Source organism: Brassica oleracea, chromosome C1 (genome assembly GCF_000695525.1).
Source record: "Brassica oleracea var. oleracea cultivar TO1000 chromosome C1, BOL, whole genome shotgun sequence".
Taxonomy (NCBI): Eukaryota; Viridiplantae; Streptophyta; class Magnoliopsida; order Brassicales; family Brassicaceae; genus Brassica; species Brassica oleracea.
This window is the reverse complement of record NC_027748.1, coordinates 15,681,947-15,696,411: the sequence shown is the minus strand read 5'-3', so window position 1 is coordinate 15,696,411 and position 14,465 is coordinate 15,681,947. Positions and strand designations below refer to the sequence as shown.

Here is a 14,465-nt window from a genome sequence, read left to right as displayed (position 1 = left end):
CGACTCGTGGTTTCATCAGCAGCATTACCCACTGGAAGGGTAGTTGTTGTTGTTGCTGCAGCGGTTGATGCTGTGATATTTGCAACGGTTGTCACGGTTGCATCAGTGGCTGCAACGTTGAGTGGAGTTGTTGTGACATCAATGAGGGTGTTGTTATTGTTTGTCATTTTTCTGTAGAGAAAACATGAAGACGGATTAGTACTCCAATCAACAAATAACATATTATTTTTAAGCAAAAAATAATAGTCTAAAATCGATTTTCATTTTTGGTGTTTGAACCAAATCATATCGATATAAGTCTTGAGAAAAAATGTTTTGCAAACTCGCTTAAAAGCGTTCGCAGAAATCGTTTTGTATAGACTTAGAATGTTTCACAAACTCGCTTAAGACAACGGTTATTGAAACGATTCATAACATTTTGATAATGTATCAAAAAACGTTTCGCGATAAAGCTAGAAAGCAATCCGCAAAGCGTTATGAAACAAATAAGAAACGTTTCGCAGAAGGGCTATAAAGCAAATCGCAAACTCGCTTTCAAAAGAACATAGAAACGTTTCGCGGATAAGCATATAGCAAATCGCAAACATCGTTTGAATGAAACCATAGCAGGTTTGTATGAATCGTATATGAATAAACGTTTTTCGGTAGTGCTACAGAGCAAAACGCAAACCGTTTATGAGATAAATTACAAACGTTTCACGGAAGTGCTAGAAAGCAAATCGCAAACACGGTTCCAAAACCCGTTTTTAAAGATCGTTCTTCAATCCGATCAAACGCTTTAGATAGAAAGCGAAATAAGAGTTAAGATTGTAGAAGCCGGATAACCGGACTGAAATAAACGATATAATAAATGCGATATGTTAAGGAAATAAACGATTGTGAAGAGCGAATACAAGAACGATAAGAAATCGTATTCGCTAATGAACATGGAGTCGATATATAATATCTTTCCTTAACTCTAAATATTCGCTCCGTTAGTGAGACAGAACTGTACGAATAACGAGTCCCATGATACAACCATGGCAGACACATCACGCTTCACTCGTGATGGCCCTATCGAACTATAAACTCTACGAAACACTATCATATTTAAGACTTACGCTAAAGGAATTTTTGCTGTTGGTTTCGATGTGAAAAAGTTGAGAAATGAATGAAGAGGAGGCGAGTATTTAAAGAAGAGAACCAGATTTGATTTTCAAAACTGTTGCACACGTTTAGCGAAAATATCTCTGAAATCTCGGGAGTGGAGAGTTGAGAAACTTTCTCCGCAAGATCTCTCTTCTCTTGACTCGTTCTGATCCATTTCGAACAGACAAACTTCATGTCGTTTTTAGACAAACTACGTGTCGTTTATTCACGAACGTCATTCTGTTTTTTAGAAATGAAATGGCAAAAATGTAGTGCTTAACTTGGTCCAAAAAAAATATTGTTATTGGGCCGGAGACCCAAGATCCAAACCCACGCCGAACCGGACGGCGCGCGCATGGGGAGACTTCCTCTCTCCTTGAACCGTTTCGTAACTCATAACACATGAGCATATATATATTGCTCATCTCCTCTCTACTTCCCCGATGTGGGATGTTTTTAAATTTCATTCATTTAACCCAACCAGGGTTTTTCCATGTGACCCGTAGGCCCATTTGTATTCACCTTATGCCTTTTATTAATTCAGCCATTAGACTATAATATTAGGCCCAACAGTTGCTTGTGAAACCCTAGACGACGAGCATTGGAACAACCAATATTGGATGACAAAAGCAGAAGAAAGAAACAGAACACCAACGCAAATCCTCTCCTCACATTAGCAAGACATGACCTCTATATTTCTCAAAATACTTCTATTTATACTGTGTCTATATGTGGAGAGATGAGGGCAAGATGAATGTAGTTTGAAATGTTTCTGAGATGTAAGAGAAGAGAAGAGGGAAGGAATATTTGTAGTGAGAAAAAAAAGTTAATGGAGTGAGTAAGCTATAGTTTTCGAAAGCTACATTTCAAAAAAGAACAAACACGTTCGTAAGTCTTACTGTCGTTATTGACACTAGAATTCAGCCAAGTCCATGCAGTAGTTGATAAAGTGCCAAAAAAAAAAAAAAAAAAATATATATATATATATATATATCACAAGCATGAAGCTAATCAGATGTTAATATCTTGATAACCAACTGTTTAGTCGAGTGTACATTTATAGCCCAGATGCTATCTACAAAACTATAGGCAAAGATATGATAAGTTCATAATCACCTAGACAGAGAGACAAAAGGGAATAGGCATTAAGCTCAGTGTCTGTAATGACTGTTTTGTTCATAGGGCATCAGGTCTGTAAAGACTTAGTAAGGGGAAGTTCACTGCTTAGCAACTGAAGATGAAGATGGGACTTGTCCAAACACAATAACCAAAAGAAATAGACAAACACGATAGTGAAAAGTGTAAAAGACATATAATGATTAAAGAAAGATTTCACGATTCTGGAACCGATACTAAAAAATTGAACTAAGAATAATACAACTCAAACTATATCATTACCGATTGAGTTGGACCAGGTTTGTCTCATCAGAGAAATAAACTGATCCAAACTGTACTCTCTCAAATTATATACGAACTACAAAATACAAAACTGAATACTAGAATAATACAACTCAAACTCTTATCATTACCGAAGAAGCTTAACTGATCCGTGATCAAACCGGACTCTCCTCAAAGAAGCCACAAACTCATCATCAAGGTTGGCGAAACCTTCAAAAACTGTATCCATATCAACATCACCTAAATCTAAATCAAACATGTCAAATTAATAACCGGTTGCGTTTTAAATGTGAATGTTTACCGGTCATTCCTCAAAAATACGAACGTGTCGATCTCTCCGGTCTAATTACAGTTAATAACGATCGAGTTAAGGACAGACAGATACAGATAAGCCAAAAGTCAGGAACGCGACGCACGCCGTTCATCACATTGACACATTGTCGTCTCGACCGATTCAAACCCAAATTTTCGAAATTAGATAGAAGTTCAAAGTAACACAACAGATCTCTTGATTCTCTTATTGAATCTTAGAAAGAAACATATCTATAATTTAGTTTTTATTCAAAAGACAAATAACGGACACACAATTTCAAAATCTCAAATCATGGAAACCTATAAATATTTAATATTATAATATATCCGATCCATGTCGATTTTTTTACAAATATATATAGAACTTAGATCTATAAGGCCTTGAATGACTGCAGGCCGAAGTGATGACTCCTCATCGTTTCAACCACGACAGCCTCGTAGTTCTTTGTCCCAGCACCCCCATTCTTTGCCGCGATGGTCAGACTGTACGTCTTCCCGGAAACCACTTGCTCCTTTCCCTCGACGATCTTCACGAACACAAGATTCCCCGTAATTTGCTTGTTATGCTCATCGACCGCATACTTGGCTACCGCTTGGATGTTGGGATCAGATAAATCCTTGATCGGCTTCCAGCCACCGAGATTACCTTCCACGACGGAGATGAGAGGGAGGAGGATAAGAGAGAGACAGATCAAACACTTCATCTTTTTTTTGTTTTGCTCTTATTGTTTTCTTTGGCTAGTCTTATTGGTGTTGTCGGGTTGGGATCTCTCTTTATAATTCCAGAAATTTAAGGAGAGCCCAATGGTCTATTGTTTTTTAACACTCACAAATGGATTCATCCACGTGGCTTACAACGTGATAGAGTACGGTGGCTGTACTACACATGTATTTTCTGAAGAGTCATCATTGTTGAGTAATGCAGTGATGAGCACTAAATGAGCCAGATTTGTTGATTTGGTCCAACGTTGACTCGCATCGGCTAAACAGGTATGAGATCCTATGATTTGTTGATTTTGGTCCAACGTTGACTCGCATCGTCTAAACAAAGTACGAGATTCTACCACGTTGTCCCCGGATATTATTTACAAATTGATTTTGATACATATTCTCTTTACGATCAGTTTCATAGCATAACAGAAATTAGAGCTTGAGTATTAGTTTCTACGTATTTATACATTGATATTTGATTTTATTATTAGTGCTATATATTTTAGATATGTCTCCATTTAACTAAGTATATTCAAAAGATCCGGATCGAACCGGATAATATGATTATTTTTGGTTCAAATATCCAAATCACTTTCAAATACATTCGTTATTTGAATATTTTTAGTTTTTTGTACATCAGAACCAAATTCATACAGACCCGGGAGATCCAACTTGAAACTCACACATAAATTTATATCCAACATGGCCTAATTTCAAAACCAAAAAAAATCTATACCCGAAAAACCCACTCGTACTTAAATGGGTACCCGAATGTCTATGCCTACCAGATTCCGTAAACAAAAAAAAAAATATATATATTTATGTGTTTGGTTAAATTAAGTGAAATAGAAAAAAAAATTATTTAGTCATATTTTTACAATATTAATAATAATCAATATATGAATATCAATTTGAATGATAACGGAATATTGAATGATAAAAAGAGGACGACACATATAGAGGCTAATATTCTTCCGTCAATTCCAGGAAGAAGGTGTTTTACGGATGGATCCTGGAAAGAAAATGAAAGTTTCTCAGGTCAAGGGTGGTACAGCACATTAGAAGGATTTGTGGGACTAATGGGAGTAAGGAATGTCCGGGCGTCACTCACTCCTCTCCATGCAGAGATGGAAGCTTTACTATGGGCTATGGAATGCATGAAAAACTTAAGACAATTTCAGGTTACATTTGCGACGGATTGTTCTCAATTGGTGAAGATGGTTTCGGAACCAGAAGAATGGCCATCGTTTGCAAGTTATTTGGAAGATATACACATCCTGAAAGAGAGTTTTACTAGTGCAGAGATTATCTATGTACCAAGAACGCGGAACAAGAAGGCGGATAGCTTAGCCATAAGCGTTAGGAAGGAAACGTCTTTTGTAGTTCACATGGATCAATATCTCCCAGTGTGGTTCACAGAGTCAATATGAGTCTGTAAAGTTGATGACAAAAAAAAGAATATCAATTTGTTTAAATAAGTTTTGGAATTGTAATTAATTAATTTAAATTGATTTTAAATGTCGTGGTAAAATTTGTAAATAAAAATAAATACAAAAAGGAAGTACCTAAAAAGAAATTTCAAAACCCAAAAAATCTATACCCGAAAGAAACAACTCGTACTTAAATGGGTACCTGAATGTCTATGCCTAACTGATTCCGTAAACAAATAAAAAAATATTTTAATGTGTTTGGCTAAATTAAATTAAACAGAATTTTTTTTATTTAGTAATATTTGTACAATATTAATAATGATCAATATATGAATATTGATTTGTTTAGATAATAAGTTTGGAATTGTAATTAATTAATTTAAATTGATTTTAAATGTAGTGGTAGAATCTGTAAATAAAAAGAAATACAAAAAGAAAGACCTAATTTATTATAAATGCAATGACTAAATGTGTAAATAAAAGAAAATGCATATACTGCTATCCAAGTTTCCAAACAATTCTCATTTAATATTTTCATCCACAAACCTCCATTTTAAACTGCAATTCAAGTTTCCAAACAAACCTAATTTGTACTTCAGTTTTAATAATATAGATAATGACATGGTTATGGCTAAATATGACATGTATAATTGCATTTAATGTTTCTTTATATTTTTGTAAAACTTTTTAGAATATGGTAGTAAATTATACATCATCATTAATATATTCAAATATGACATTAAATAATATTTTACAATTTTTGAATTATTATTTATTTTTATTTGTTATCACTACAAAATTTTACTGCTAAAATTATTTTCAAATTCTTTAAAATTTTATTTTAAAAATATATAATTTTAATCATAATATTATTCGTTTCCATTATATATGTACACATTTTAAAAATTTTGTTTTTTGTACTTTTTTTATGAAATTTCAAATTTATTGATTCATCATGCTAAAGAATTACATTTACAAAAGAATCAGACTATATAGATTATACTGGAGTTTATTTGTACTTTTTGGTAATTATACATCTTTGTATTATTTTTTTATTAACATTATACGAGTTGATTTAATATGTTTTATCAAAAATAATAGATAAAAATCTATCTAAAATTATAAGTTTAAATATATACATATCTATTCATAAATATAATTTAAAATAAATAAAAACAATTTATTTTAATTTAATTCTATGCCCAATCTGATAAAAAATTATATTAAAATAATGATAAGAAAATAATAAAATCTGAAATAATAAAATTTATTTTAGATATAATTTAAATTTAATATTTTTATTACTGCACACAGTACAGGAAAACGCCTAGTTTACTTTATAAATCTCGAGAGCATACTTATACAGTCGCATAAGATTTTTAGACCACGGTATATAGATAGTATTCGATAGTTGCTAGTCATGAGCTCGAATCAAAATATTCATACTGGAATTGACTGAGGCTCAAATGTATGTTATTACCTCCTGATAATATTTGTAAGCCCAAACCCTTATCCAAAATATTGTCTTTTTTTAATTTAATTAATAATTTCTTAAATCGAATGTAAAATAAGTAGAATTAATTTAGATACTTAAGGGAGTAGATTCTGTCATAATTAATTCACAAGTATATGATGATAAAAAAAAACTTAATTGACAAGTAGATTTTAAAATCCAACGCCCAAAAAGAGATACGAATAATGTTTTAATCTCAAATTTTGTTACTGATTTCTAAAAAGACCCCCATAGAATATTCTGCATGCAAATATTAGGTCTGTTCATCGTCAATTTGGGGTTAATAAGTTGACAACTTGCTATGCATTATATTTTCTTATATATTAAAACAGAAGTCACATTTTTTTTTTAAATAGACCTAATGGACATATTCCTATAAAGCCATGTTATATTTTATCTCTAATCTTATCATTTAAATTTTGGGCATACCAAAAAATTTTATTGGGATATCAATAATTAGATTTAAACAATAGATGATCTTTTGAATTTATAGATTGTATAAATTAAATACATATGATTTAATAGTGTAATACTATACCTCCATATGTTAATTATTTAAATATTTGTCGATGTTAAATTTTAAAATTATGAAGATTTTTTTTAAATAACAGAAATCATATTATCTAACAATGATTATTCTTTACTACATTAAACCAATGAAAACAAATTTTAAAAGTATATTTTAAAAATTAAACAAAAACTAAATGTTTAATTATTTACTCGATAATATAAATCTGTGAAGCGAAAAGTTTAATTTTAAAAAAACTTTCTAAATTTGTGAAATGTTACAATATTTTTGAATATGACAATAAAATAATATTTTACTAATATTTATATATATAGTTATAATTTTAATAATGAAATAATAATCCGAAAATATATATATAGAAGAAGATACAAATACATGTGAAAGTTTGAAACAATCTATTCAATGAAAAAAATATACCGTAAACTTATTATGTTTTAAAAATTGATAGACATATATATATATATATTATAATATATACCAATTTAGAATTGAAAACAAAATATTTATATAAAAATAAATGAAAATAAAAATCCGCGCGGATTGAATTAAAGTAACATATAAATTACAGGCTTAGAGCAAATCCACTTGATCTTTTTTTAATCATTATTTTATATGAATCTTAGAAAGAAACATATCTATAATTTAGTTTTTATTGAAAAGAAAACAAATAACGGACACACAATATCAAAATCTCAAATCATCGAAACCTATATATATTATAAGAGTTATTCTTGGGTTCACCACCTAGGATGAATTTACCCGCCAATAGAATTTCATTATTTCAAATTCGATATCTTTTAAAAAAAAAACAAAATATTATCAATTTATATTATGTTTTAAAAAAATATAAAAAAAATAGCAGCTACAGAAAAAAGAATTAAAAAAATCTTTTTAACGTCGTCAGCAAAACACTAAACCTTAAATCCTAATCCCTAAACCCTAAATCCTAATCCATAAACCCTAAACCCTTGGATAAACCTAAACCCTTGGGTAAACTCTAAACCCTTGGGTAAACCCTAAACTCTTGGATAAATCCTAAACTTTAAATAAAAACACTAAACCCTAAAACTCTAAACACTAAATCCTAAACCCTAAACCCTAAGATTTAGGGTTTAAGATTTATCCTAAAGTTTAAAATTTATCCTAGAGTTTAGGGTTTACCCAAGGGTTTAGGGTTTAGGATTTAGGGTTTAGGGTTTAGGGAATAGGATTTAGAGTTTAATGTTTTGCTGACGACGTTAAAAATATTTTTTTTTGTAATTACTACTATTTTTTATTTATTTTCTTACCTTTTAATTTTTTAAAAATAATATAATTTGACAATATTTTGTTTCATTTTTTAAAAGATATCAAATATTAAATAACACAATCCTATTGGTCGGTGAACTTAGAGGTTCACCCTAGGGGATGAACCCAAAAATAAGTCATATTATAATATCTGCAGGGTCGGCTTAGATAAAAGGCAAGCGGTGCGACCGTCCAGGGCCCAATCCGTTGTTCTCTTATTTTTTAATAGATAGGGATCCAATTTTTTTAAAAAAAGTACATGTATTTTTATATTATAATAAGAAAATAGGCCCAATTTTTTTTTACATGAAAGTTTTTTTTTATTTTCAAAGATTTATTTTTAAAATACATCTGGTATTTTGAAAAAAAAACATATATCTATCAGATTTTTTTAAAAAAAATAATAGTTTACAAATTAAAAAAAAATTTGCCTTAGACCAGGATTAACGTTGGGTCTTAGCTGGGCTCTTAAGCCCAAATTATAATTAAAAAATTTTAAAAAAGAAAAATTGGGTAAGAGTTGGGTTCTTTGAAACCCTACGGAGGAGGCGCCTCTTGCGACGATTCTTCTTCTCTCTCTCCCTTTCCCACGGTGAATTGTTTCTTCTCAGACCAAATTCAGTCAAAATCAGCCTTGAGAGAGATCTATTCTTGTTCTTCGCCTCTGTGGCCGTGCTTGCGTAGCCGGCGAAGCAAAGCTCCCATCAGACCCCATCGCCGAAGGTATTTTCTTCCTCGATCGTCTTATGTTCTTCCTCTATCATCTTCTTCCTCTATCGTCCTGATTTTCTCTCTCTATCGTTTATTCGCGAAGAAGAAGCCATGGCAGGAGTAGGACCGATGACTCAGGATTGGGAGCCCGTGGTGATCCGTAAGAAGACTCCCAACGCTGCCGCCAAGCGCGACGAGAAGACTGTCAACGCTGCTCGGAGAAGCGGCGCCGAAATCGAATCCGTCAGAAAACGTTTGTCTTCCTTGTTCTTCTTCTTCTGGATCTTTTTGTTTTCTTTTAGATCTGGTTTAGGTTAAGATTTGGCAATTGAATCGAGATGAGTTTTGCGATTTTTTGGATGTGATTTGTGTTAGAGTTTTCGTTTGTTACGAGTAGAGATGATTATCGTTGATCGTATCTGTTTTGGAATCTAACGTGGATTTGTTTTATGTTGTTGTGATATAGACAATGCTGGAACAAACAAGGCGGCTTCAAGTGGCACCTCCTTGAACACCAAGAGGCTTGATGATGACACTGAGAACTTAGCTCGTCAGTTTCTAACCTCCTCATTCTCAATTAATATCGTTAACTTCATTTCTGTATTGACAATGAATTGCTAATAGTGTATCTTCCTTTGTATTATGTGAATCATAGTAGTTGTAGTCGGTGAACTAGTTTCTTATTCTAGTAATGGCAATTCCTTAAGAGTTTGTCTTGTTTGCCTGTTCATATTTTATTTATTGTCCTCCCTTTCGATTGTTGGATCGATTAGTATGAATATGAGTCAAAGGGTCTCGTTCACAATGAATATTAGTAACTTCATTTCTATATTATTGTGAATCAGTGGTCATAGTAGTGTGTGAACTAGTATCTCATTTTTATATGTCTGTCTTGTTTTGCTGTTCATGTTTTCTTCTGTCTGGATTTATAGTGAGAGGAAGTCTTTGTTCGTCAATTGGTTATAGTGAAACGAGCCAATAACTTTATGTATTGTTTTCCCTTTTGGTTATGTTTAACAGCGTGTTTATAATGTGTGGTTTTGTATAAAATTCAGATGAACGTGTGCCAACTGAGTTGAAGAAAGCAATCATGCAAGCCCGAGGGGAGAAGAAACTCACACAGTCCCAACTCGCTCAAGTACACTACTTTCTCTCTTCACTCTGTTTCTCTAGTTTTCTGTAATTAGATTTATGGCGGTAATATGAAGATGTGTTGGTTGTGTAGCTGATTTATAATTTTTTTTTAAGAACTTTTAATTGAGTTATTGCATTGGAGCACAAAAAGTAATTATCTCTTAACAAAAGTTCTTAATTTAATTTTATTATTTAAATATTATTAAGAGACCTTAATGGATCTCCATGGTTAATCATGCTCTTAGTCCCTTAACACTATTGAGCCGGTCTTGAATATCCGATCCATATCGAGCTTTTATTTACAAAAATAAAAAACTTAGATCTATAAGGTCTTGAATGACTCAAGGCTCCTGTAATGATCCCACACCCTTTCCACCACGATGGCCTCGTAGTTCTTTGTGGCGCCACCGCCATCCTTCGCCGCAATGGTCAGATTGTACTTCTTCCCGGAAACCACTTGCTCCTTCTCCTCGACGTTCTTCACGAACACAAGGTTCGCCTTAGATTTCATGTTATGCTCATTAATCGCATAGTTGGCGAGCGATTAATGAATGTTCAGATCAGATAAATCAATCTGCTTCCAGCCACCAAGATTACTTTCCACGACGGAGATGAGAGAGAGGAGGATAAGAGAGAGACACATCAAACACTTCATCATTTTTTGTTTTTGTTCTTATCGTTTTCTTTCGCTAGTCTTAACGTTGTCGTCGGGTTGGAGTCTATTTATATAAATTTAAGAAGAGTCCAATGGTCTATTGGCTTTTAACACCGAAAAATGGATTCATCCACGTGGCGTAAGGCATGTAACGTGATAGAGTACGGTGGCCCGTGGCTGTACTACACATGTACTGTCCAAAGAGTCATCATTGTAAAGGAATGCAGTGGGCACTAAATGGGCCCAGATTTGTTGATTTGGGCTAACGTGGAATCGCGTCGCCTAAACGATATGAGATCCTACTGCGTCGGGAGTAGCCAGACCTAGGGCATGACAGGGTTCTTTTCTACCACCCACAAACGTAGTTTTTGCGGTTTGCAGTGATTGTTAACATTTTGCAGTAATTACTCAAACCGCTCTAAACCGCTTCAAACCGTTCTAAATCTTTTAAATTTAAAAGTTGGTTTCATCTAGCGTTTGCAGTTACGGGAGGGTAAAAAATTTTTTCGTTTTTTTAAAAACAATATACATATAAATACAAAAATAAAAATTAAAATAAAAATTAAAAATAATAAAAAATACTAAAATGTATCTATCATATTTTAATTTATATTATAATTTTTTTAAATAAAATTATTTTCTATTTCTATTAGTTTTAAAAAATTTAAAATACAATTTTTATATTTATTATAATATTATAATGTTTAATACTTTTATAATTATATAAAATATAAATATTATTAATTTATTATTTAACTGTTGTCGTATTTAGTGGCTAACCAGTCATAAGTATCCCGCAAACGCACCAGTTTCTTGTTGGATAAGCTTGACTTGCAAGTTTAATTTTCTTATTGAGTTATGATTATCTAAAAGAATTAGGAAATATGGATTGTGATAATACTATTAGAATTAGGAGTTATCTAGTTATATATATATGGAGATGCATTTTGTGTTGCATAACATAAGATAAGACTTGTGATTGAATAAGAGAACGACTTCTTATTACTTATGATTTTATATTTGGTATCAGAGCCACACAAACTACAAAATAAAAACGATGGGAGATGAGACAGAAGATATTAATGCGATGAAGATCAAAGAAACCGGCCCCTCCTCCATAAAATTTCCAATGCTAAACTCCTCAAACTATGCGGTGTGGGCTATGCGTATGAAGATAGCACTCAAGGTCAACAAAGCGTGGGAGGCTATAGACCCCGGAAGTAAAGCTGAAGAAAAGAACGATATGGCTATTGCCTTGCTATTTCATTCTATACCCGAGGCCTTAACACTACAAGTTGGTGACCTAGATAAAGCTAAAACAATTTGGAATGCGATTAAAACCCGACATGTTGGAGCTGAGAGAGTTAGAGAAGCAAGACTACAAACCCTAATGGCAGAGTTTGATAGACTTAAGATGAAATAAGAAGATACAATCGATGTAATCGTTGGAAAGCTATCAGAGATTTCTTCGAAGTCAGCCTCGCTAGGGGAGATCATTGAAGAACCCAAAATTGTGAAGAAATTTCTTAAAAGCTTACCGAGAAGAAGATATATCCACATTGTTGCATCTTTGGAACAAGTTCTCGATCTCAACACCACAAGTTTTGAAGATATTGTTGAGAGATTGAAAGCATATGAAGAACGAATAGGAGAAGAAGAGGAGGAGCTACAATGATGTGATATTGGGCTCATATATGAAGCTATGGACATGGAAGACATTCAAAAATTGACCCAAGATGTTAGCTAACATGGCCAACCCATTTTTATCAAGTTACAAGTCCAAGAAGATTCAAAATCAAATGGTTTCTTTGCTGTCCAAAGAGAGTGACGAAAATTAGGTGGTTAATTGCATGGAAAGCTTCTCTCTCATACATGCAAGGAATGCTTGTTTCAAGAACCCTCTCTCTCCTCCATGCACTAGTTTTATCATTTCCAATGTAATAAATATCTAGCTTTGTGAACAAGTTTACTCTCTTATAAATAAGTTGTAATCTCCATTGAAATAAAATAAACTTTGAGTGATTATTTTTGGAACCTTGAGAATGATTCTCATTTTTCTTTCAATGGTGTGTAATATCCATTGATATTTTCGATCCGTCTTGGTTCGTCATATCCAGGGGATCAAACCGATTCGTCCTGGTGCGTCATATCCAGGGAATCATCCTCATTGTCGTCTAGGTGCGTCATATCCTAGGGCATTGAGTTGGAATATCGATGGCCTTCTGCATCCTTCGTGTGACCATTCACTCCACATCCCTTGTCTTTGAAGCTTTACGGTTTCATAGCAGCAAGGCTTATCCCCTTTACCAACTTAGAGTGCCGACTCCTCGGGAGGTTTTCATTATGTGGTATCAGAGTAACTCTGGAAGGGAAGTTTATGTTTTCTCTAAAGTTTTCGATTTGATATGTTCATCTTCTTGTTCAGTTTTGATCGAGCTATGTTTCTGTTGTTGAAAACTGATAAATCTGAGTGTTTTGATCACGAATCTGTTTGTGTTCTTTCATATTCACTTTGATTTCGTGTTGATCTGTGTTCTATGACAAAACTCTGATAAAATAGGGTTTCTTGATCTGATTTCTGTGTTTAGACTCTTCACATCCTTGATCAGAAAGTTTTTAATTTGCTGTGATCTGTTTCTGTTGTTAAACTGAGCTGATCTGTTTCTGTTGTTGTGAATCTGTTCTATTCTGAAATTTTACAACTCAAAGCCTGAAACTGAACCTGATTTCGTGATCTCTCTCTCTCTCTCTTCTCACAAGTCTGATCTGTTTAAATCTGTTCCGTATTGCTCAAGTTTTGATTTGTACTTGTCTTTGGTTGAGTTCGAAATTGATCAGAGAAATTTAGGTTTGATCTTATTGAATCTGATTTCGAATCTGCTTGTGTTTGGGTTTATTAATTTCGTTTTGGTCTGTTAAGAGTAAGAATAATCAGGCCCGGATCGAAATTAATCAGAGTTGTTTAAGGTTTTAAGTTTCGATTTGAATCTGTTTTTTTGTTTTGCAAATTGATTATTTTTGTTTTCTCTGTAGAACTTGTTACTGCTGCGTGTTGTTTTCTGTCTCAGGTACCATGGCAGGAGATCAAAAAGGAGAACTCAGCAAGAAAGAAAAGTTTTTTCTTGAAGAATTCACGGCCAGTCTGGCACTACAAGAAATATAAGTATTGATAGCACATCACGGTAGCACGAATTCACAAACTGCTACTAAAAATGGGTAGTTTGGTTGTTTAACTCTATCTATTATAGCATTAAATCAACGCTACTTAGTATTTTGCAGGATTTTTACGAAGCGGGAAGACAAAAATCCAATTTTTATACTTGTAAAATTCATTGGTGCCAAATACTTAGTGAAAATATCACTTTTGCCACCAAAATATTTTGTTTTAGTAGAACTATTTTTTTTTTTCTAGGTCTTTTCATTTTTTTTTCTTCAGAAGAAAAAAAACCTCAATTCTCTATTTTATCTTCTTCTCCATTCGTGACAAAAAAGAATAAACTTCTCTCCATTGATTCAATCGAGCTTCTTCATCATCCATCTTCATCTATTATGGGTCATCTGTTTCTCTAAGTTTCCCTTTAATCGATTTACTGAAATCGAATCAGTGAAACTAAATCTAGGGATTGAAGAGTATTAACGGAGGAGGAGACGGAGCCA

General features: G+C 32.9%; 3 protein-coding genes and 1 pseudogene across 3 annotated transcripts; 2 read left to right on the top strand and 2 right to left on the bottom strand.

The window, feature by feature from the left end:
• Positions 1-3,066: 3,066 nt before the first annotated feature.
• LOC106299867 (cysteine proteinase inhibitor 4-like) lies at positions 3,067-3,604 on the bottom strand. The gene has a single exon (XM_013735880.1). The coding sequence runs from the start codon at positions 3,540-3,542 to the stop codon at positions 3,210-3,212; it is 333 nt and encodes a 110-aa protein (XP_013591334.1). The 5' UTR covers positions 3,543-3,604; the 3' UTR covers positions 3,067-3,209.
• Positions 3,605-9,130: 5,526 nt separating this feature from the next.
• Positions 9,131-10,248, top strand: LOC106332940 (multiprotein-bridging factor 1b-like). The gene is made up of 4 exons (XM_013771428.1): positions 9,131-9,272; positions 9,486-9,569; positions 10,075-10,157; positions 10,207-10,248. The coding sequence occupies exons 1-4, from the start codon at positions 9,131-9,133 to the stop codon at positions 10,246-10,248; spliced, it is 351 nt and encodes a 116-aa protein (XP_013626882.1).
• An 89-nt stretch (positions 10,249-10,337) lies between these two features.
• LOC106302102 lies at positions 10,338-10,831 on the bottom strand (annotated as a pseudogene).
• Positions 10,832-11,865: 1,034 nt separating this feature from the next.
• On the top strand, positions 11,866-12,231 carry LOC106332928. Its single transcript, XM_013771419.1, has one exon. It carries the CDS (start codon positions 11,866-11,868, stop codon positions 12,229-12,231), a length of 366 nt encoding a protein of 121 aa, XP_013626873.1.
• Positions 12,232-14,465: the final 2,234 nt, after the last annotated feature.

What these genes read in the sequence shown, in the direction of transcription:
- LOC106332928 (XM_013771419.1), top strand. Translation starts at nt 11,866, where the DNA reads ATGGGAGATGAGACAGAAGATATTAATGCGATGAAGATCAAAGAAACC.
- LOC106332940 (XM_013771428.1), top strand. Translation starts at nt 9,131, where the DNA reads ATGGCAGGAGTAGGACCGATGACTCAGGATTGGGAGCCCGTGGTGATC. An exon ending in TGACACTGAGAACTTAGCTC is followed by an intron (nt 9,570 to 10,074) that starts GTCAGTTTCTAA and finishes TATAAAATTCAG; the next exon opens with ATGAACGTGTGCCAACTGAG. An exon ending in CACAGTCCCAACTCGCTCAA is followed by an intron (nt 10,158 to 10,206) that starts GTACACTACTTT and finishes TTCTGTAATTAG; the next exon opens with ATTTATGGCGGTAATATGAA.
- LOC106299867 (XM_013735880.1), bottom strand. Translation starts at nt 3,542, where the DNA reads ATGAAGTGTTTGATCTGTCTCTCTCTTATCCTCCTCCCTCTCATCTCC.